Source organism: Diuraphis noxia, unplaced genomic scaffold (genome assembly GCF_037042655.1).
Source record: "Diuraphis noxia isolate RWA-SAM2 unplaced genomic scaffold, SU_Dnox_SAM2 contig0001, whole genome shotgun sequence".
NCBI lineage: Eukaryota > Metazoa > Arthropoda > Insecta > Hemiptera > Aphididae > Diuraphis > Diuraphis noxia.
The window spans coordinates 51,584,764-51,609,577 of NW_028301711.1; the positions used below are offsets into that span (position 1 = coordinate 51,584,764).

A 24,814-nucleotide genomic window follows, 5' to 3' on the forward strand; every position below is an offset into this window, starting at 1 on the left:
TAATATATACAATGTATAATACAATGAAGAGTTATAAGGCCATACATGATGCAATCAATTAGGAATTAAAATAAATATTTCTAAAATTATTTCTATACAAAAGTCTACATTGATGTAAAATTTAAAAGGAAAATCCAGAAGAATATTACATAATACAATGTTTGGTTCATTTATTGGTTCTATTGTGCAGCTAATTGGTAGATTATGAATTATGATAGTTATGGTGTTTGAATGCACTTGCCTTTTAAAATAATATTGATACGATCTATTTAATTAAAGTTTTGTATGTTGTTCTCCACTAGTGCTCTATGAGGATGCGCCATGTTTGGACTTCCCTTTTACATCAGTGGTTCTAATCCGAGTCCGAGAAACAATGATATTCAGTTAATTTAGAGAAAGTTTTTTACCTAAATTTGAAAATTATTGAAAAATATAAACGTTTATCAAAAAGAAAATTATTTTGTTGTGTCATCTTGATTTATACATACCTGCAATATAAATAATATTGGTTGATAAGTAAACTTACTGTTATAAATGTGATTTTAAATATTTTATGCAAATTAAAAAGTAAATATTATTTAATTTTATGGCTGTGGTTCTCAAAAATCTTTGACATTTTTAAGTGTTCCGCGATTTTTTAAATGTTAAAAACCACTGCCTTAGGCAAATCCTGGTTGCACCTTTGATATTAATACATGGGGGTAATTTTGGCATTGATTTAATAGGGTTATTTTAATTCAGAGTTTGGATAAATCAATTTTACTAAACTCCATTACCTGATCTGATCTGCAAGTTTATGAAGACAATCGGTATTAAATCACTTTCGGTATACTCACAGTAGCTGGTGGCGTATAGGTAGGTATCTCGGGTAATTTGTCTCTTTAATCGAATTCCTAGGACCACGAGTTATCCGTGGAGGCCAATCTCGACCTCAGAATCAATCAGGTACTCCACGCATATACAAATTATAGTTGTAGCCTTGTAGATAAATGGCCAAAGACCCGACAACAAATTCCATTCGAAATTAAATTCAGTAACAAATCGCATCAATTGGAAAATGTCATTCAATTTTAATTTAGATATGTGATATTATTATTATAACAAAGATTTTTTTTTTAATTTATTGATTTTTCAACAAAGATATCGATGTATAGTGACTCGAGTACCTACGTTTTATTATTTTTAACATATTTATTGATTATACTTTTTCAATACGGTGTCCGACGACTCCGACGTGTTAATTTAAATACTACATTTTATGTAGAGCGATTGCTCACAGTATTCCTGCTGCTATAGGTACTGTTGCTATACATTATTTACTCTTCTGCCCACTTCCTAGATTACACCAAATGATAATGAAACGATATTTGAATAATCTTAAAAGAATAATTAAAAACTGAAAAATATTCACATAAATTAGATATGTACATTTTTTAAAGCATGGTTAACTTTAAAAGTGATCATATTTATTTTTATAACTTCTATAATATTAGTCTTATTTATTGATTATTTTAACAAAAAGAACAATAAATATATTGTTATGAATGTCCTCTGCACAAGTCTTCTGGCGTAGATATTTCTTCAAAGTTTAAACAATTATAGTTAGGTAATTTATTTTACTAACAATTATTGCCTATTGGACATCTTTTATAATCAGATAAGGTAAATATACCACTTCAAATGATAACAGTGACTTTTTAAGTATATACTCAAACCTTAACCATGCACTTTGCCTTTAAAAACTGTTACTCAATTTTAAATTTATGTAGAAGAGCTCTATAAAAATATTAATGACAAAATATAATTTTGTTAGATACCTAAACTATCTTCACATACAAATAATTATATTCAATCATATTAATATTAACTATTTTATCATCAGTAACTGATGGTGTCCATCAGAATAAAGAAAAAAACGATTCGATGAATGAGTCCAACCAGGCCCGTGCGCAAGAGGGGGGGGGGGGGGGTTTGGGGGTTCAACCCCCCCCCCCATGGCCGAAAAAATCGTGTTTTTCATTTTTGATCTATTACCTATATATCATATTTTCCAATCTTATTTGTAATAAATAATAATGCATAACATAATAGTACAATACTATAATAATATAATATAGTGTTGTCTTCATGTTTGCTGTTTATCGACTTTCGTAATCGTTGCCGTTATCGATAAAATATAATGACAATAAATGTATGAATATAAGTATAGAGCATACACGCCACACAACAATATTTTATTCGACCGCAATTAGTAGAACACGAGATTACACGATAACGGATTTCGGGTATTTTAAAAGTGGTTTATAATCATAGTTCATACACAACGATTGTAAGCTCACAGTGAGACGTTAGTTATAGTGTTATACAAACACGCCGTAGTTGTTAGTACGCACGACTAGTTGGTAAAAATATTCGAAACGCCCTTGATGCCCTTGATATTTGTAATGCAGATGCATTTCCAAATGTCCATAAAATGTTACGTGTAATGTCAGTTTTGCCTGTGACTACAACGACTAATGAAAGGTCGTTTTCTACATTACGTCGGCTGAAAACTTACCTACGATCAACAATGGGCGAAGATCGCTTAAATGGACTGGCATCATTGAATATACATCGTGATATAAACGTGGACATAAATCAAGCACTGAATCAATTCTTTTCTGTCCCTCGTCGAGTTAATTTATTAAAAAAATGATTTGTATTTTATAGTAGGTATTGTTAAAAAACACATTTAACATAGGTACTTACAAAATTAATAATAAATATAAATATGTTATAATACTATTTGCTGATTATTGATGTATCTATGTTATACATTTTTTTTTTTCAAAACACCCCCCATTCTAAAATCCTGCGCACGGGCCTGAGTCCAACATCAAATTGAGGTGCGTAAAAGGCTAGAACACAAGTAAGACAGTAGCATTATTATGAAAACTATTAATATTTTCGAAAATATGGCAAAGATGATAAAGGTATACAAGGAATAGTTAAATATAAATCAAGTTTTTTATACATACATTTATGCATGTCTGAAAATTTAAAAAATGAGTATAAAAAAATATATTAGGTTTTTAATAAATTAATTTATATTGTATTCCATAAAAATATTGACATTTAAAAAAATTATAAAAAATAAGCTAATGAACTTAAAGACTTTAGTTTTTTTACCATCAAAATGTTTATACAAATTAAATTAACAAATTGTCTATTTTAAAAAAATAAAAATAAATTATTTTATAATGTTATACACGGTATGATATTGTATATTTTACATTCGTATTTATAACGCAAGCTTCTATAAATTATATATTCTTTAAAAAAAATGTTTAAATATTGATTAGAGCAAATGTATTTTAATTTTTCATGTCATTATTAAACCTTATATAATAAATTTCAGAATATCAGAGTTGGTTTCCTGGTTGCTATAAAGGGTATAGACAAATTGACATCTAGTTATTTTAAAATACAAAAAGTTCGAAGCGTTATAATTAAGCCAGTGGCACTAGAGTGCCAAAAAGTAAGAATACGCTAAACATTAGACTAAAACTGCGAGGATAATAAATTTTAGTAATCCGGCTTTACGGTAATAAATACTTTTACTTAAAAAAAGCATTTAAAATTTTTTTCTGAACGGATGAACGGATGTATTTATATGTGACATCTGTATTTAAATACAATTTTAAATGTATTTTTTACAAGACTGTCCGTATTAACAAAATAGCAAAAGTGACTGCGCATTATAGCATTCACGTGAATAGCGATAGGTAGTATATTATATCGTAATAACATCATAATCAAAAGATGACGACTTGGAACGTTTTATGTTCTTATTGATGTCATAATATTTGGAATTTTGCGATTCTCAACATGATAGTTTCTCATTTCAAAAGTGAATAATACTATATAGGTACTTCAGAAATAGTCAAGTATACGAATGATTATGAGTTGAAATACGAACGTTGACATACCTAATATTATTATTATTTTATGAAATATATCAAACATAATTCGCGCTGTTATTGTAAGTAGTTAACTCTAATTATTCATATTAACGTGAAACGACCGATGAAATATTTCTACCATGTTATTTTCTAACGACACAGCGAAAGGTAAAATAAAATTATGATAACTATATTATTATGTAGACGTCGTGTGTTTCACATTAGGAGAAACATTTGGTGTCTTGCATTTTAATTAAGGAAACCTTGTGTATGTTTAACACAATAGATTGTTGTTATGTAAAAATATAATTTCGTTTCGTGGAACGTTATTTTCGCCATCACAGCTGCATAATCATTTTTACACTGCGTTCGGACGGTAACGTTTTGTCAATTGAAGTATAATTTGTGGACAAATCACCACTTTGTAAGACACGTTTAAATATTATTATATTTTTCATCGAATAGTGTTTGTTGTTCATCGTGCAGAAGGTAAGGCTAGACAATATTATCATTATTGTTTATTTTTTAAGACACATTATTTTTAGCACTTCTAAAAAAAGTTATTAAGTTTTAGTGCTTATATTAATACATGGTACAAGATTTTGTAAGTTTAAAAATTTAAATTATTATTTCTGTACTTATATTTGCTTAAATAGATTTTAGGTATTTTTCATTTGTATCAAATGTCAATCTTCCAATTTAATATAATATAGGGGTTATAATACCTATATCCATATCCAGTCATAAATGTTTTTTCATTATGAATTTATGCATGTCTAAGTCTGGTATTTAGATTTTGTATTATTGTTAGTTTAATTAAGATAAAGTGTAAGAAAATGGAAAAAAATGAAACCATCTTTGAGTATTGTAGCTTGCCTGTAAAAAAAATGTTAGTCATATTTTAATATAATATTATTATTAAGTTGAGAAGGCGTTTGAAATGCATTTATGATTATTTTATTGGGAATTTTTTTTTTACAATTTATATCCGAGCTCTATTGATAACATGAAATAATATAATATAATAGGTTCAGACTTAGAGACTTAAAATATAGATTTCTAGATAACTTAAATGACTAACGTAACTGCATAAATTACATATTATATAAATATTAGGTATAATTATAAATTATATATTTGTAAAGAAACGTTTTCAGATGATACATGTAAATCTGAGGAAAATTTAATGAAAATATTTAAACTCAATTTAAGTTGTAAACTCGAGATCGTTAAGTCAGAAGTTAAAAGTTGTAGTTAACAAAAAATAAATTAAAAAGTAATTCGGAAAAATGTATTAACATAACTCAGTTTAAAAAAGTTAATCTCCTTTTTTAACTAGACGCTAAGATCACGAAGAGATTACCTATTTTAGTCCTTTCTATATGTATAATAATATATTTGTATTTATTTTATCAAGAAGTATATAACAGGCATTTTTTGTGTTATATTATTTTTTATTTAGAATCGTATACATACAGTGACTTTTATAAGACCAACACTTTAAAAAATATTTTTGAATTTTACTCAATTGACTATTTTTTAATTAAATGGACGACTGCAATATTATATAAACTAATTAAATCCTACCTCTCTGATCTTTGCTTTAAAGTTTGAATCAACGATAGTACATGGGAAACAAAAAAAAATTAACTTAGTAGTACCTCAAGGTTCAAAAATCTCACCTTTACTTTTTAACTTATACATTTCCAACTTCCCTACAACGAATAATACTAAGGTAGCACTATGCGCTGATGATTGTTATATATTCAAGCTATAAAGACGCCGAAACAATTACCCAAAATCTTTAAGCTCACCTGAAAGAAATTAAAAAATGAGGAGAAAAATATAAAATAACATTAAACTCTCAAAAAAGCACAGCGATACTCTTCTTTAACTGTCGCCCCAAAACCCCTAGTAACTAAAAATTGTATGGAAATAGTATTCCTTGGGCATCTAATATCAAATATCTCGGAGCAATTTTGGAGAGAAAACTAACATGGAATCCACATATCACCTCCAAACTACAACAAGCTACCAAAGGTTAAAAGTTCTATACTTATTGATCATTTGACAAACTGCACTAAGCTAGAGATGTTCTCTAATGCTATATGAGCAAATCTACGGCTGTTACTTCTATACGCAGCCCGTGTGTGGGGAAATTGTGCTAAGACCCACATACACAAATTTTCGAATCAAAAGTTCTGAAAACCATATCCAATGCTCCTTGGTTTGTACGTAATAATGCATTTCACAAAAGCTTCCAACTACCCACAATAACTGAGTACATAAAAAAATTAGCAATAAACTTTTTCGACCACATAAATTCTGCTCACAGTGTGAAATTTTATAGACTAAGTAACCCACCTTTTGTACTCCGGCTCAATCATGGATGCCCATATGACTTTATTTTATAATTAGTGTTTATTAATTTACTTTGTATGTTTTTTTTTTTTTTTTTTTTTTTTCTCTGAGTTAAGAATACTGAAACGTAACCGATATCTTATCAAGTCTAATCGTTATATATTGTCCAAATGTTAAAAATTTAATTTAGTCAACAAGAAGTTAAGATGACTAACGTCAGTAAAGCTTTATTTAATAATAAAAATAAAAAAAATAATAAAATGAAAAAGTTGAGTTACTTCTACAGTCAAAATTATAGTTAAGTATATGTTTTAATATTAATTAGAAAATTAACTAAAGAGTTAAGTTTAAAATTTATATCAAAATTTACTTTTTAACTGTGTATTTGAATTCAACAAATTAAATAACTAATGCAGTAATGCCCCACTTTTTTATCAATGTTTGTATAAAAATTAGTAGGTGCCTCGATTGTATACCTATCTATATAATATAGTTATGGCAGTTTTAGTTGTTTAGAATTTATTCAATATTTTTTGCTTGGTCGATATATTATATTCATCACATTGTACTAACACTGAATCGTTTACTTTTCAACGAATTTGTACATTGAACATTGGTTTTTATTACGATAGTTAAACTATATCAAAAAGAATTTTGTTGCAATACAATTTATTGATTATATTATAATAATTATATGTAATTATTGATAATATCGAATAAATCTACAACTTTAAATAGGAATTGTATAGCAACAATTAACAATCCATTAAAATACGCATGTGATTGGAAAAAACATTATTTATGAAAATATAAATACCTAATTAGTAGTTACTCACCTTAATATTGAGAGGTCACCTACACTTTTTGCCTATGTAATATTTTACACACGAAAAACTAAAGGTAATACACGTCTTGTTGTAATGATTATAATTTACATTTTTCAGAACATAATGAGTATACAAGACTTCTTTCGAGGGCATAATGTCCTGGTAACCGGCGCGACCGGATTTATGGGCAAAGTTTTAATCGAAAAACTAGTTCGGTCCTGTCCAGATATCGGTAAAATCTTTCTTTTGATGAGACATAAAAAAGGAAAAGACACGGCTTCTAGAATCAATGAAATTTTGGACGTTCCAGTATGTTTTAATATTCATAATTTTTAAATGTATATTTTTACACATTATTTGGTGTATAGAATTGACGATTATTATATGACATTATTTTATTACACAAGAGGACTTTAATGTATTAATTACTAGTGTAAATATCACGAATTACACTGCAGAGTACAAGTATTGCAATTTGTTTTATGTAATATAAATTTTATCATAATATTATCATTTCATACATAGGTACTACTTGAAAAAATCTTAATTCAAAAACTACTGTGACATTAAATACGAAAATAAGCTAATAAAATAAATCTATCACGTCTAATGCGATTTTCTTAGTTATAAGCTAGCGATAATAAAACGAAAGTTAAATAAATTATTGTATAACAATATTGTGAGCATACTAATACAAAAACATTAATTTATAAAGGTACTATCGTTTAATGCGAAAAATATATAAAGAATAATTGCATTATGCCTTATAAACTATTGTTGTGGTACATCCTATTGTTAAATAATTATTTTAATTTATTTAATAAATAATATACAAAATATTATGTTAATAATCGTTACTCTACAATCTTTTTATTTATTTTAATTATTAAAAAAAAGTACCTAGCTGCTCATTGATGCAACATAAATATGCATTTTGGTTTTGAAAATCAATAAATGCATTCTTATATATGTTTTTACTCCTTTGGGTTCAATTGGTCACGATGACGTGTAAGTACCTACCTAATATTAAGTAGAACGATAACGATATTGTTACCATGTAATTATCGTGACGAGGATGATAATCTACATTAGGTATCGAATAATTTAGTGATCCAACTGTGTAAATGATCTTTATTTTGTTCGCAGTTATTCGACACGATCAAAGAACAAAAGCCTGGTCTCATGGAGGAAAAGTTGAAGGCCGTGTTGGGTGACATGACCGAACTGCGATTAGGATTGTCGGACGAAGATTATGATTTTTTGGCGGAAAACGTTTCGATCGTCTTCCACGTAGCTGCCAGTGTCCGTTTTGATGAGCCAATACGTGATGCGACGATCATGAACGTGAGGGGAACACGCGAAGTTGTGCAGTTAGCCAAGAAAATGAAAAATTTAAAGGTAAGTCTGTGTGGCGTATTTACCTGCTTAAAGATATACATTAATTTTCAGTCATTGCAATATATGTGGGATAATCTGTTTTAAAAAAATCAGTCAACTGATAGGTACCTATACCAAAAAAAAAAAATTAGGGGGAGGGGCTATATGAGTTATGTGTGATTATATTGCGGTCACTAGAATGAGGTTTGCTTTCTTTCTTAAACTTTTTTTAAATTTACATTTCTACTTTTCTAGAATTTAATATTATGTTGAGTTTTGAGTACCATATTATATTCTATAAGTTATAGACCTCCCACCCCCATATATGTTCAGTACGCTATGCGTCTATGAACACAGAATTAGATACATTGTTTAGTGTGGCGTAATTATAGGGGAGGGAAGATTTGGTCATCGTATCTTCCCCCGAGACTTTTTTTTTGGCACACCACATTCATACACTTATTAAACACTACTATTATATCTATATATCAATAAGTATAAAAATGGATCCATATTTCCCTTGATCATCGCATCACGCGTGAACGGCTGGACGGATTTCGCTAATTCTTTTTTTGTTGTGTTCGTAATTGTTAGGAGAAACATCTTATGAAAGAACAAATTGTGAAAGTTACGAGGTTAGAGAAATGTGACGTGATGGAGATGAAATTACAGCGGCACCATCTGCCATGTACAAAAAAAATAAATAATAATATGGCACCATCTTTCCAGCAAAAAGTAAACTGAATAAATATATAAATAAATAATTTATTTAAAAAAAATTTTAGTATCAGAATACCAACAAAACTGTTTATTTACGTGCCAGAAAATAAAGAAAGAATGTTATATATTATCATTAAGTATTAGAATAATAAACATTAAGTTTTTGAAATTTTTTTTTTTTAATTTTACCAATTTAAAATCAATATTCATAGTTAAAACAAATTTGTTTTAAATTGTATCACATTAGGGTTGTTATTTGATATACACCGTTATCTAATTCAAGTAAAGAATAACTCAAAGTGGTCTATAAATTAATTAATAAATCAAAAGCGTTAGTATTTTTAATAGGCAATTAATATTATTTGTCCTCGATACCATAAGGGAAAAAAAAAAAAAAAAAAAAAAAGGCAATTAATATTAAAATAAAAATGAATTTCTGTCCGTTTATCTTTTATGCATTCCAATTCCAATTGGTGAACCAATTGTGTCGAAATTTCATATAATTAGAATTTCAGTATTCATCCAAGCGTGGTTATTGAAATAACCACGTAGGTTACAGAAACCTACTACCATCACTTACTAAGATAATATTATTATATTGTAGTAAACCCTAGATATTGGAAAAAATATGTATATTAAACTCAATATTATTGTATTGTGGTACAAAATTGACTACTAAACAATTGGTTATGTGTATTATTTATTAATATTAGTCAGGGTAAAAAAAGTTCATTGTACGTATATGGTATATGATATTATGTAATATATTCTATAATTATATTAATATTTAAAAAAAAATCGTTAATTTTAATTACCAGATCGTGTTGTATAAAAATCAAATTTTTATTTACACAAGAACAGTATATAATAGTAATAATTTCTTTCAAACTTTAAAGTTCAAAATTACTGATATTGACACCTATCAGACTACAATTGATTTTATCAGCGATATCATTTAATTACAATTTATATTAATACTAATTAGAAATTTATTTGCGATCATTATATCATATATTTTAAATACCTTCTTTAATTTGTAATGTTTATGTCCAATTATTATATTATAATATATACCTACCGAGCTTTTTTACCAATGACTTTTTACGCTTCGAACTTTATTAGACTATTTAGTGATCTACCAGCAAAGTCATATAATGTTCAACTAAACGAGTTACTAATAAATTCTAAACCATATACATTTCAACGTTGTGGCACTGTGTACTTATTATTTCGTACAATCATGTAAGTATAACTCTAAAAACCTTCAAAATTCAATTTCATCTTACGGTTAACCCGAAAGATTAAATTGAATTTTGAAGGTTTTTGAGGGTACTAAAAAGCTGTAGGTATATAACAAAATATTTTATGATTGAAATTCATTAAAAGTAATAGAACCCAGGTGCCATGATAACTTTACCTCAGCACCCATAAGATTAAATTGAATTTTGAGGGCTGTGCAAAATTGTACACAATAAAGTATATTATAATTTCCGGGTAAAATCCATGATTTCATAAGTGTGGCTGCCCGTACACGTTACATTACTGTATCAATTGTATGTGAACATTTAAATAAAATACGTTTATTTGTATTCAAGCGAATGTATACCAATATTTTACATATTATTATACATTTTTACTATACAATGTTTGATGTTTGATGTTTGATGTTTGATGTTTGAAATGTGCTTATATGAGTTATGATATATATATATATATATATATATATAACATACAGACATTTTTTTGGGTGCGGCAATAATAGGTAAAATATACAAATAATTCATCCCCATTCTCTTCTCCAAAAATATAAGAAAATTAAGCCAATGACTGAATAATGTCTGAAACACACAAATCATGAACAAACCACAATATTAATTAATAATTATACAACAAGCACTCGACGAAGAAACTATCACAAATATCTAAAAATTAAATTTTCTCACAAGCTAAACTTGAGCCAAAAATAAAAGAAACCTAAGATTATATGTCATGCAGGTATTTTATACTTTTAAACAAAAGTTGACTCTAGACCATCGATGTCGAAGCCTCGACTAAGATTTAAAAAAAAAACTTATTAGGGACACGTGCAGACGTTGGACACCATGGGTGCAAATAAAACTAGAAGCTACTAAGGGGACTAGTGTATCCTCTAAAAAATTAAAGCATTTTACTTTAACATAGTTATTGTTTTTTAGTAAACATTATAATTATATGTTTTTTTTTCTGTCATAAACACGTTTGGCGTAATAAAAATGCTCCAAATTTCGATATCAGGACATTTTCTGACGTTTCCTCTCAAATAGTTTTTCATATAAAATTTAAATTTCTTATTTTCAATACTAAAATAAAAATATTATAATATCACGTACATCGAAAGTGTCTGAAATAATATACAAAAAAAACATAAAAATACTTTTTAGAATAATATTTACTTCATTTAACACATCTTTCTGTTATACCTACATGAGTTATATTGGCTATAACCATTCGTAATCAATGTTGTCATTATTGTCGGGAGGGTAGGCATTTTCTTCCTTGTCGTTAGCGAGCCGTTATTGGGACTGGTATGGACTCATATCGGGTTAGTTTTAAGCTGCAAGCCTGCCTACATGATTATGTCACTGCTAAATAAAATGATTAGTTTAAGTTCGTGGCTTATGCTAAAACGTATAAAATTATAATTATATTATATTATGTGATATCTAATTTATATACCTATATTTTATATTAAAAGAAATATAGTACATCTACTATGTAGTATATCTACAATTTGTATTGAGATAAAAAGATAATTGTAATTGTAATGTTATTATTAGCGAGTGTTTCTCTTGGGTTAGGTTAAGTCTCCTACATCTCTTAAAAATTGAAATAACGCCACCGTTTTTTAATACAGTAACACAAAAAAGTATGCTACAGTAAAGATTCACTTATTTATCGATAATAATATTACTGTAAATAATTTAAAAATCCAACACATTTTTTTGCATATAATATAACTTACTATCAAGCAAAGTTATTTTAAAATAGTATTCTTTTATCATGTGAGGAATTTTAACAAGTGTGGCGTCACCGTTGGGGGCAAATGGGCCCGCGAACTTTTCAAAATTCATGCACTCCCGAAAAATATTGGTCTTGTCACATAATCGATCTGACTTAATAAAATAATATGTTACAGGTATTGCTGCACGTGTCAACTGCGTATTGTAATTGTATCAGAGAAACTGTCGAAGAAAGAGTTTACGAATCACCAATTGGTTGGCGAGAAGTAATCTCAATTGCTGAAAATCTAGATCCGACTATGACTAGTATTTTAACAAAAAAGTAAGAGCCGATTTGTAACCTAAAATATTATACCTACTTCCATTAATAATATTCATAAAATGTTTAAATTGATGTTATTTTCGGCTATTTTTATCTGAAACGTCATTTTTGATCCGAGTTTAATTCGACCTGCATATTAAATTTACATAAAAAGTGCAATTTAACCATTCACATAACATTGAAATATCATATTATAGGCGGTCGTAAAACATCAAAAACATGAAATGGGGAAACTTTTATGAATTACCCATTGACTGAAATAATCATTTTACATGATATGTATTATTATTATATTATTATACCAAACGAGAGGTATACTTGTGTATACTATATTGTACATTAGTATCACTAGTGTTATTATTATAATTTAAATTAACAACGACATGATATGTTGCATATTATATCGTGTTGTCGAGTGTCGACACATAGCATGCATTATTTATTACCGAAATGGCAATAAATTATTATCACAATAATCATGCTGTTTCGATAAAGGTTTTTAGGATCGTATCCAAATACATACACGCTGACAAAATTACTCGCTGAACAAATAATTAACGAAGAACGAAATAACATACCGGTGGTGATATTTAGACCATCAATCGGTGAGTGTTCTCAAAATGCACGTTATTTTAATATTTTATTTTATTTGTTTGAAATTGTTTATCACGGGTGCTCAATAAATATTATATAAAATCGGTAAACAAAAATATTAATTTTAAAAATGATGAAAATATGAATTACGTTACTGGTAAAGGACCTGTTTCAAAAGACGTCTCTTCATCAGATGTCATCTGAAAACATATTTATTTTAAAAATGTAGATATAAGGCTGTTTTTTTCTCTTGAAATATCTTAATAAGCAATCTGTTAAAATTTTAAACAATAAAATAATGACATGGAAAGCAGTATGAAAAATGCTCTCAATGGAGGGGTACTTCGAACAAGAGTGACTTGAAGTAAAATATAAGTATTCTTAAAATAATTAAATTTTAATTGGTTTCTTTACAAATGTTTTGTATGTATGATTCCCACAGGCTATGGGTCATTTACATTAACAGTATTGATGGACTATATAAATTCATAATCAGATAACTACAGATTTTATAATCAAAAATTGATAATTTCAAGAATATATTAACTAACTCCCCTGTGTTTCCTTTTTAGAATAAATTTGAGCTTTGAAATCGAATGAATACTTTTGGAAAGCTTTATAGGATTTTATCGATCAGTCTGAAACATTTATTTATCGTGTTGTGTAAATAATGTATAAGGGTATCTACAAAATAATTTAAAATCACAATAGCATATTATTGTCCATATTATTATTTACACAAAATACCTACCAGTTGCCATTCTCTATATTTTCCGCTTTTCATCTATAAGTTCTACATGTAGTGCTGAATATACATAATTTTTAAATTATATTTAGGTATGCACCATAATTTGTTGTTTTTCTATCATTCGAAAATAACCATACAAATATTCGAATCACGTTTATAATATAAAAATTCTCAAATATTTGAACAGCTTAAAATTTTATTTGAATGGACTTATTATTTTAAAAGTATATTGAATCCTCAAATATTTTATTACAAACTGTGTACAATTTTTACAAAATTAATATAAACTATAAAGTATAAGTTTAAAATTAAATATAGATATGTGACTACTCTTGAGCTTTGTTTCGAACACTCTAGAAAATAATAAGATAAAGCTGAGCCGGTATTTTATTTGTCGAAATGTAATATTATATACCTGACGAACGTTTTATATATTTGAATAAGTAATTGCGACAAGACTGAGGCGAGTTACCTGAAAAATAATAATAAGTACCTACCTACACTTTAAAGTTCTTTTTTTTATTTGTAAAAGCTGAAACTTCAGACATTTTTAATCAGATACAGTTCATGATAAATTATAAAGGCAGGTAATGGTAAACAAAAAAAAAAATGTATAATTAAAATGATACCTTAAAGTGGTCGATGGACAAAATAACAGAAGTTTAAGCCATTCAACGATAGAAATGTATACAATTATACTAACAGAAGTTATTAATTATTTAGGTTGATTTATGATTAGTTAGTTATTTAAGAGATCACGGAATCGACGTCTCTTCAAGCGTCTGATTGTGTTAACTGATAATGTTATCGTTGAGAGATTTGAAACTAATGTATTTGAATACATTTATAATAATTAATTGTCCAAGGAAAACTTTATTAAGAATTTAAAATGTGAAGTTACTGATAATATTATTTTACACTGTTTGCAATTTTTATAGAATTAATATACAATTTCGTATAGACATGACGTGAAACCTTCTTTTTGTTCACTTCAGAAAATAATAAGCTAAAACTTAGTAGCTATTTTATTGTTAGTAGTAGGTATATTTTACGAACATTATATATATTTGTTATTTGATTAAGTTATTGTGACAAGGCTGAGTAAATTAACTAGTTTTAATTTTTAATTTTTAAGTTAATATCATACTATAAAAATTAAGTTAAAAGTTTAAAATTACTTTTTTTTCCTCATAAAGCTACACGTTTAATAATTTTTAGACGGTTACGTTTTTTTTTTTTTCAAACTAAATATTTTCAATCTGTGACGTTCTAAGACACGATATGAAAATTTCATAAAATATAAAGTTAAAAGTAGTATATCTAGGTAGATAATCTTAGTAAAGACACATAAAATACCTTCGGGTAATTATTAGACAGAAGAACACAAGTGGTGACCATTATACGATTGAACTGACAGAATCCTATACTACAAATAATTATAAAAAAAAAATTTGAAATACAATTTAATTTCGTGTCACAATTGTGTTAGTGATGAGGGCCAAAAAGTACCTATATATTATGTTACTTTTCTAACTTATCTTCTGATAATCTTAAATTGAAAAGTAGAATCTCGATAATCCAACAGATATCAAACAAGGGTACTAAATCAACAAATAAACTCTCCGAGTTTTTGTAAAATCTCTTAAGTCTTTAATAACATTGTTTGTATAATTATAATTGTATCATAATAATATTTGAACTAACAAATAAAAAGAAGTCAAGTCAATAAATTATAATAAATAATAGAAATATATTTCATTCGGGTAAACATTATGATGCGTTTCAGACAAAAAAAAATCCCGAATTGATATAAGTACCTACTACGTTTTTTTTATACCTACCCATTTTTTTTTTTTTTTTTTTGGGAACGCAATAACTAGTGTTAATTTTCGGTTTCAATCCCTTCGAGCTACAATTCACAACAAGCCCAGAAGGAACATTATCGTGTTTGTAACATAAGTAAGTAGGTACGATAGGACGCTTATACGTCAACGACTGTTGTTATCATAATGAAAACAGAAAGAAAACACACCGTACGACATACAAATTTGAATAATATCCTAACCAAACATAGACAGCGTACACGAAAAACAAATTATGCAAATTTACAAAATCAGGCTTAAATGAATTTAAAAAAATAGTTTTCAATCTTGCTGTTAAGCGAATTTGGTTTCACATAACTCAACCTAGTTAAAACCGTATGAAATATAACCTCAGTCAGTCAGTGTGATTGTCTATACCGGCAGGGGTCGAATTTATAATAATTCATATTTGCATTGTCGTGTAATTTTACTTGTGAACTATGTTCGATAACTATAGATAAATATCTACTAAATAGCGTTGGTTCATTTTTAAAAATATTGGCTAGGTAGATATATATTTTGTAACTGTATCCGGTAAAAAATTAATCAAATCAAACACAATAATAAATATTTATAATGCATAGTTGTAATAATATGCATAATATAACTCCAAGTTCAACTATATTTCTTATACAAATGAAAATTGTTTTCCTAAACATTTATTATATCAACATATTATGCTTATAACTACTTAAATTTCTTCAAATAAGCATATAAGGTGTGTTATTCTCTAAGTATTTTTGGTACCTATCATGGTATTGTTTTTTAAAAATATTAGTATACAATATTTTCTTTATTTTTAATACTGATGGTATTATGGCCGGTGTTATTGAAAATATCATACCACGCTAATTATTACCAACCATATGGTATTGTGACTGAAAAGTAAATCAAAAATTGTCTTAACTACTTTTTTCAATACGAGTTTATTTGTGAGCCATGTGGTAAACTATTCATTAGGTATATTAATTTGATCAGTATTAATATTTTGTGTTTGAAATGTCTGGATTAAATAAATAGATAGGTAACATTATGTATATGTTATCGTTATGTACTTATATACATATAACATTCAGCTTAGTAACGTAGCTATGGGGGTGTTTTGATTTTGTACAACGATTCCCCTCTCAGTGGCTGTATTTGTTCAAAAAATGTATTTACCAAGAGATTCAGGGTATATAAAAATATACCCTCAGAGAGGGAGTAGAAAGTAGGTTTCAGAACATACCTACCTTTTTATCCTCAAATACATGATTAAAAATTAATACTGAATTCTGAAATTTGAAAAGATGTTGGTATAGGTAGTAATATTGTAATATGCAGTCAACTTAAATAAGATAGTTACAAAATGAATATAATAAAATCACATTATACGATATAAATAATAAAGAAATAATAAATTATGATCTCTATATTTTTTAATACATTCGCATCAAAGTCACTAGATTTATACCTTACGCAGGTAAATATAATTTTACTCACCAATACGGTTTAAATTTTATAGTCGCACAAAGGAACTTTTAATTTTTTGGTCAACATTATTAGGTACCGTTTCCCAAATGACCACCGTCCATAAATTATAGATAGGTGTTATACATTTACATACCATTTACAGCATATACTTGTAGTGGTATAATAGGTAGGTATTTTGAATGGTATTTAATTATATCGGTTAATTCATCACTTATTCGGTTGGCTATTATTTATAAACTATTGGTTAGTATTCGATACAACAAACCAATTATTTTTGAAAATTTTCTCTTGCTCTAAGTTTGTGACTATAAGCTTTTAGATATAATACACAATATTTTTAAAACATATTTTAAATTTTTTAAGAAAATAAATGTTATAGCATTTTATAACTCTAGTTATATTATATTCCTAATACTCAAATAATTGTATTATTCATTACAGTTATATCGACGGTCAATGACCCCATCAAAGGATGGATAGATAATTTTAACGGACCGATCGGACTAATGACGGCATGTGGCAAAGGAATTGTACGAGTAACATACGCCGATAAATCAATAATTCCCGATTATATGGCCGTCGATATTTCCATAAAATCAATGATCGTAGCGGCTTGGCATAGATCTACATTAAAGTAAGTACGCACCTAATTATTTAACGGAGTAATAATATTTGTATAGTCACGTTGTAATTACTGTAGAATACAACTGTAAATGATTACGATTCGCATTCGGTGGGTGGGTTTATTCTGTAGGTCTTTAGAATAATTTGTTTGTCGAGAGTGGCAGGTACGCAGGGAATATTCTGGTTATTAGTTTGTTAAATATTTAAATCAGATGCTCCTTCACCACTATAGTGCTGCACTGCTGCCACAGAAATGGCCGTTTGACTAGAATAGACGAAAGTAACTTGGGTGATCAATCGAGCTCATTATTCTCAGAATTCAAAATTAGCTAACTCACATCTTAACGTCACAGTACCAACATATACCAAAAGGTACTCGTATATTATTATTATCATTATTTTTATTATTATTGTATTGTTTTAAACTTCTACGATATTGTAATTTAACTTAGATGATTACATTATATTGCACTCTCCCAATTTAATGGACTGGTAATAAAAAGCATTGATCTCTTAAAAGGTATGGTAAATTGCACCTGAGTATAGATGAGTGGTTTTAGTATCTAAATTACTTCGAATTTTACTCATAGATATCTTAAATATATGTCACATTGCTAATGGTGATATAAGAATATTACTTATATTAGTTATTACATTATTATTATTATTATTACTATTACTTATACTACATTGCCAAAATATTATATGTATATATAATTTACCAAAAAAATAAAATAAAATAATAAAACTTAATATGATCAACCAACCACTCACATTATTTAATTTATATAGGTTTTACGTGTCGTAATATTTCTATATGTATAGGTATTATTAACTAGATTTGTTTTATTTTTTGCAGTTGTTTGGAGGAGAACGATGTTATCCCCGTTTACAACAGTGCATCTGTATCAAAATCTGTATCAAACAAAGAATTATTAGATTTAGGTATGAAAACTCTTGAACAATATCCATTCGATGAAATGTTGTGGCGACCATCGATCAAGTTTACGACCTGTTTTTACTACTATTACATCGTCACAGTTATCGAGCAAGTCTTGCCAGCGATATTTGTCGATGCCTTATTGGAACTGATTGGAAAACAACACAAGTATAAAAACGTGTATCAATCTATCTAGTACCTACTACCAGTACTACTTATTTCTATATTAGATGTATTGAATCATTTAATTAAAAAACAGAAATTCGTTTTGGTTTCAACTCGACGGCATCAATATAGCCATATAGGTAACCTTTAGCTGGTATTTGTTCACTAAGAAAACCGTGAAAAATAAAATATCGTATTATTATCTACAAGTTTCGACAACTTTCGATCAGAATGTATTGGCTTCTTTGCATTTTTAAGGGGTGGCGATAGTAATGTTCACACAGATCCTCCCCTGCTGTCGGTTAAAACGGGAAAAAAAAAAAAAAAAAAAGGGGTGGCGATGGGTAGGTACTGGCCAGATAACTACCTGGATAGATGATCATTAACTATTTAGTCTATAGTACCCAACGTTTTTAATAATAACTAAACATGCTATAGCTAACTTACAAATATTACTGTAAATGCCTTTATTTTTGTGTATCAACATTTGGACACCAAGCATTGAGAACTATGTACCATTGTCAATTAGGACTGAAAATAATCTTATTTGTTTTAGAACTTGCAGGGTTTATTCCAAGTATAACTTTTGGAAAAATGATTCATTATTTACACACCCGTTAGAAAATTATTTAGTGAGTCATGCGTGGTTAATATTATGGTAGTAAGGATTCTTGAACTTAATTTAATCATTGTATTATGTCGAAAACGTATTGAAGGTACATAATAAGTACATATCCTATACCAGGGATCGCCAACCAGTCATTCACGATCGGCTGGTCGATCTTTAGAGGGCTTAATCGATCTGTCGATCGTATTAAAAGTTAAAAATACCAATATTGGTTGATCACGTGTGCAATTTTGAACACTTTTTTTACATTTTATATACAAAGTAAAGATTTATTAGAGAGAAAAAAATCTCATTTTGATTTCAAACCCGAGATTATAAATAACAGGAAACGTGGTGCGTTATAGACGGAAGGTACCACAAATTCCAGGAATTATTTTTCTTGTTATAACCCATATATTATTAATAATAATTTATTATATTTAACCAACATTCTTTACGACAGCATACAATGTTTAAAAATTGAGTATGCGTTGGTATAGATTTACAAACACCAACACCAATTTGTATGCATAGAATGTATAGGTCGCTTTTTCGCGAATAAAACAAAAAGCAGTTTATAAGTGCCTTTACTACAAGAAAATCCCCGTCACACTATTAATATTCATCATTAAATAATATAGACTATTTTACAATATTATTATGTACAAAGTATAATCATCAACAAATAGCTTTCGAAGATGAAATCCTTTCCTCTAACACTCTAAACAGCTCAAACGACTTTATCGTGATTTAAACCTGACCTAAACTTTTCCGAAATCCCTGATTTTTTTTTAATTCATCGAAAACTTAATTCTTAAGTAAAATATCTTTATTTTTATTTGTTATTCAAAAAATGAAAAACATGTAAAAATAATACAAAATATTGTTATTCAAATAAATTATGTATAGAAATATAGAATTATAATACTGCCGTTTACTGTTAGTAAATGAAATAAATATATTTTGAAAAATTGAATATGAGGTAAGGTCAGTCACTCGGTTTGTGATGGTTAGACCTACCTATAAAAAATGATAGTAAAATATTACAGATTAGATAAGTATACAGTACCTAGGTTGAATTATTTTTGTCAAAAATACATCATATTTTTATAATATACTCTAAAAGTTTCAAATACTTACGAATAAATGGTTATTTATCGTTTACGTCTATCTAATTTTCTTTATTCACATCACAAGTAATACATGCCCTCTTAATTTTTATTTTTGTCATTAAAAATCCCTCGAGGCCTTGATGCATAGTTTTCTTTTTGAAGTGTGATGATTGGATAAATTAAACTGATTTTCAGAAATTATAATAGTCAATTTTAAAATATACCTACTAATACAGTAATACAGAAATATACAGTTAATATGCCAATTCATTTAAAATGTTTGATAATTCACTAGCTTAAGGTTTCATTTTCATAAGATAATAGATAGGTAAAATAAAGTTATAATGTAGCAGACATCTCCTCCCTAAAATAACACTCCTAAGCATATTATCTAAATTGTTAACAGAGCACGGATTTCAAAGCAATTGCAAAGTTATTTTCTTATCGAATTTTTGATTTTTGTCAATAATATTAACGAATCATAATCGTTTGAAGTTACTGACTAAATATTCCTGCATATTTAATGGTTATTGCATAGTTTTGCATATTTTTATGGAATTCGAAATGTATTGAATATTGGAGCGAAATTTAAAAAAGGTATAAAATAATTTTTTGTCGAGTAGAAAAATCAAAAATTAATTTTGTAGGCACTTAACAATAATAAAATTATTATATAGATAAAGATAAGATAACTAATCGATTACTATACCTAAACTTTTATGTCAGTAAGAAAAAAACTAAATATTCAAAATATTACATTAAAACATTTCAATAATTGATTAAATAAAAAAAAATCAAGCTTTTCCAGTATCGAAGTGAACGACACTTCAAATAAAAATAGTTATCTTTCTAATAAAAAAAGTTCTAGTAATTCTATAACAAGTAAATAAAGTACTTTTAGGCAAAAATGTTTGACTTGTTATTTATCAAAACTCAATAATACTTAGTTACTTAAATATGCCCCCAACCACTTCAATTGATTTCGAACAATCGTTCTCGGTGTTAAAAATATGTTGACAGATAAACGTCACAGCTTTACTGAAGAAAAACTAAAAATACATGCGATTATTCATTTTAATAAAAATAAAAATGTAAAATATATATTAATTTATATTTCATAAGCCTTTTTACCAGGGCTTGAAACCGGTATTTGATACCGTTTTTGAATACCGTTTAAAACCGTTAAAAAACGAAATCGATATCAAAACCGAAATCAAAAACAAAAAAAATCAATAACGGTATTCAAAACCGAAATCGAAATCCTAATAACTAAATACCGATATTCAAAACCGAAAACGAAATTGAAAAAAAAAATACCGATATTCGAGAGCAAAAACGAAATCGGAAAAAATAAATACCGATATTTGAAAGCAAAAACGAAATCGGAAAAAATAAATACCGATATTTGAATCCAAAAACGGAAACGGAAAAAATAAATACCGTTATCCAAAACGGAAAACAATTTAAAATGAACATATCACATTTAAACTTAAATAGCTAAGCTGTTATAATTACGGTCAACTGAGGAGTGTTGGGTCGTCCGAAGGAAATAAAGTATAAATATAGGAGTCGTGAGATGCGGGTAATTAGATTGCAAATTCACTCTAAAGTCTAGACTATAATAATATTTATATATAATACTCTATAAACAGTATTATATTCTATTCATTATAAGGAATAAGTAATAACCATGAATTAAGATATATATCTTAATTCGTGGTAATAACTAATAACTTATATGACGTAATAGTATGTAAATGTAAAATGTTGTAACGTATGCCTAATTAAATTGTATATATAACTATAACTGTTTAGGTATAACTTTGATGTAAGTACTTTGGTAATTTATTTTATAAATAAACAGGATGTAAAATAGATTAGATCATATTTTATGGTGACAGGTGTATAATTTATAAATTTTTAATAATATTATCTCGGAATTAAAAATAAATTGATTTGTAATTTTTCACGAATATTTTAGTCTGTAAAGTTTTATCATAAATTCTATATCAATATAACTTGTACACATTTGTATAATATACTGCCCAATATTACTGAGCACAGTTGTTATTCTTACAACTTGTATTTCTTACAATAATAAATCTATTATAAAATCAATGGTAATATTATTAGTATATTACTATATATTTGGTCTGGTCCAAACTCCAAGTTGTTAAGGTCCCCATGACACCACACACTGCAGCGGTGGCGGTGGCGGTTCTATTGTTTTCTTTACCGCCGGTGCCCGGTGGAATATAATGACGCCATGACATAATAATAATTTTACAAAAACGTATTATTGTTATTGGGATAATATCTAGCTGGCGATCATTCGAGTTAGTACTTCGTATACCACAACTCGTACGTATTCAGACCTAAATATTTATACCGTAATTACTAATTTTACTATCGTCTCTCGTTGTCTTTGCTATATTTAATATTACTACAGCATTACATTGCTTATAGTATTAATTTATTAAAATGGGGAGAAAACAAACTAATCCTGTAAGTAAGTTATACTTTACTTATAATATTCAAAAAGATGAATCGGCGTGCAATATTCAACATTGTCGACGACCTATACTAAAAGGTAGCCATAGTTACAATCTCGAAACGCTAACCGCATTACCGCAAGGTGAAATAGTTTAATATTTTCAACCAGTGGGGACCACGGGAATCGAAAATGAACCCAAAATCGAAAAAAAAAATACCGGTATTCGAAAACAAAAACGAAATCGGAAAAAATAAATACCGGTATTCGAAAACAAAAACGAAATCGGAAAAAATAAATACCGTTATCCAAAACCGAAAACGAAATCGGAAAAAATAAATACCGGTATTCGAAACCGAAATCGAAATAGGAAAATTTTTTTTCGGTTTCAAGCCCTGCTTTTTACAATATTTAAATATAAGTACTAATATTAATATAAATATCTATTTTGTAAATAATTTACATTTTATTTTGTTGCACATTTAAATTTTTTTTTATTCATCTTAAATATAAGTAAGTACTATTTCTAGAAATACCTATATTAATTTATAATATCCTTTTTTATTATATTTAAATATACGAATTCTGATATTTTTAAAATTTTAACCGCATAGGTATATTATATTGCATATTTTGATATTTTTTAGAGTATTAAAATCCTCACTCTAATTATAAGTTATTATTTGAAGATAATTTTTATTTTATAGACCTGAATACCTTTTTTCCATTTTAGGCGCTTGTTACCTTTGCAACAAAAAATCTATATAATAACGATGGCTTTATCTTACTTTACAACAAAAGCTTGGAAATTTGAAAACTCAAAGTTTTTGGGATTAATCGATAAGATACCAGAAGTGGATCGCAAAGAGTTCGACTATAGTTTCAAAGATATAGACATCACCGAATTTATGAAAAATGCGACAATCGGCTGTCAGAAGTATCTGTTTAATTTTGAAGAGTCAAAACTACCATATGCGAAAAAACTATTTAATCGGTATGGTGCCTTTGAATTAATATAATAATTTAATAGTATTTCATCACAAAAATAACATGATCATTACGGGATTTTGCTTTTAAAAAATCTTATTCAAACTAACATTTTCAGGTTTATATGGATGGACAGAATATTAAAAACGTTCCGCGCAATCATTTTTGTGTACGTTTTATTTTATTTCAATATTATACCAAGGACATTCCTCCCTGATATAATTTGTTGTTTTTAATTAATTTAGTCCAATTTTTATTTTAACTTTTAAGGATATTAACTTATTGGGAAACATGTTTTCATATTTATGTAATATATATTTATATATGTGTAACTATTCGGTATGATGATTGTTCTTGTTTTTGTTTCAAAATATTGTCATTATAATAAACAGCTCTGAATGTAATAATTGAATGTTCTCAAATACCTCATCGGCTCAATATAAAAACTTCTCCGATTTATACAAATTTCCAAAAATATAGTTGTTAGCAATAAGAATCTAGTTTTGTATTAGCTTGTATTTTTTGTTTTTGTTTATTTTAATTTATGTTATAATCATCTTAAATAAAAAAAATACACGTATGACAAACCTACAAATAGCTGGTTTATACATCAAATTCCTTGACTTCGTTAGGAATCTCTTTGCGCTAGAAGCACAGACTATGT

General features: G+C 27.5%; 1 protein-coding gene across 1 annotated transcript; it reads left to right on the forward strand.

Annotated features, from left to right (window-relative positions):
• The first annotated feature begins 4,272 nt into the window (after nt 1–4,272).
• LOC107170966 (fatty acyl-CoA reductase 1-like) lies at nt 4,273–24,745 on the forward strand. The gene is made up of 9 exons (XM_089215966.1): nt 4,273–4,430; nt 7,247–7,438; nt 8,276–8,527; nt 12,402–12,547; nt 13,043–13,152; nt 17,666–17,858; nt 18,708–18,956; nt 23,897–24,157; nt 24,269–24,745. The coding sequence occupies exons 2-9, from the start codon at nt 7,253–7,255 to the stop codon at nt 24,384–24,386; spliced, it is 1,515 nt and encodes a 504-aa protein (XP_089072092.1). The 5' UTR covers nt 4,273–4,430; nt 7,247–7,252; the 3' UTR covers nt 24,387–24,745.
• Nucleotides 24,746–24,814: the final 69 nt, after the last annotated feature.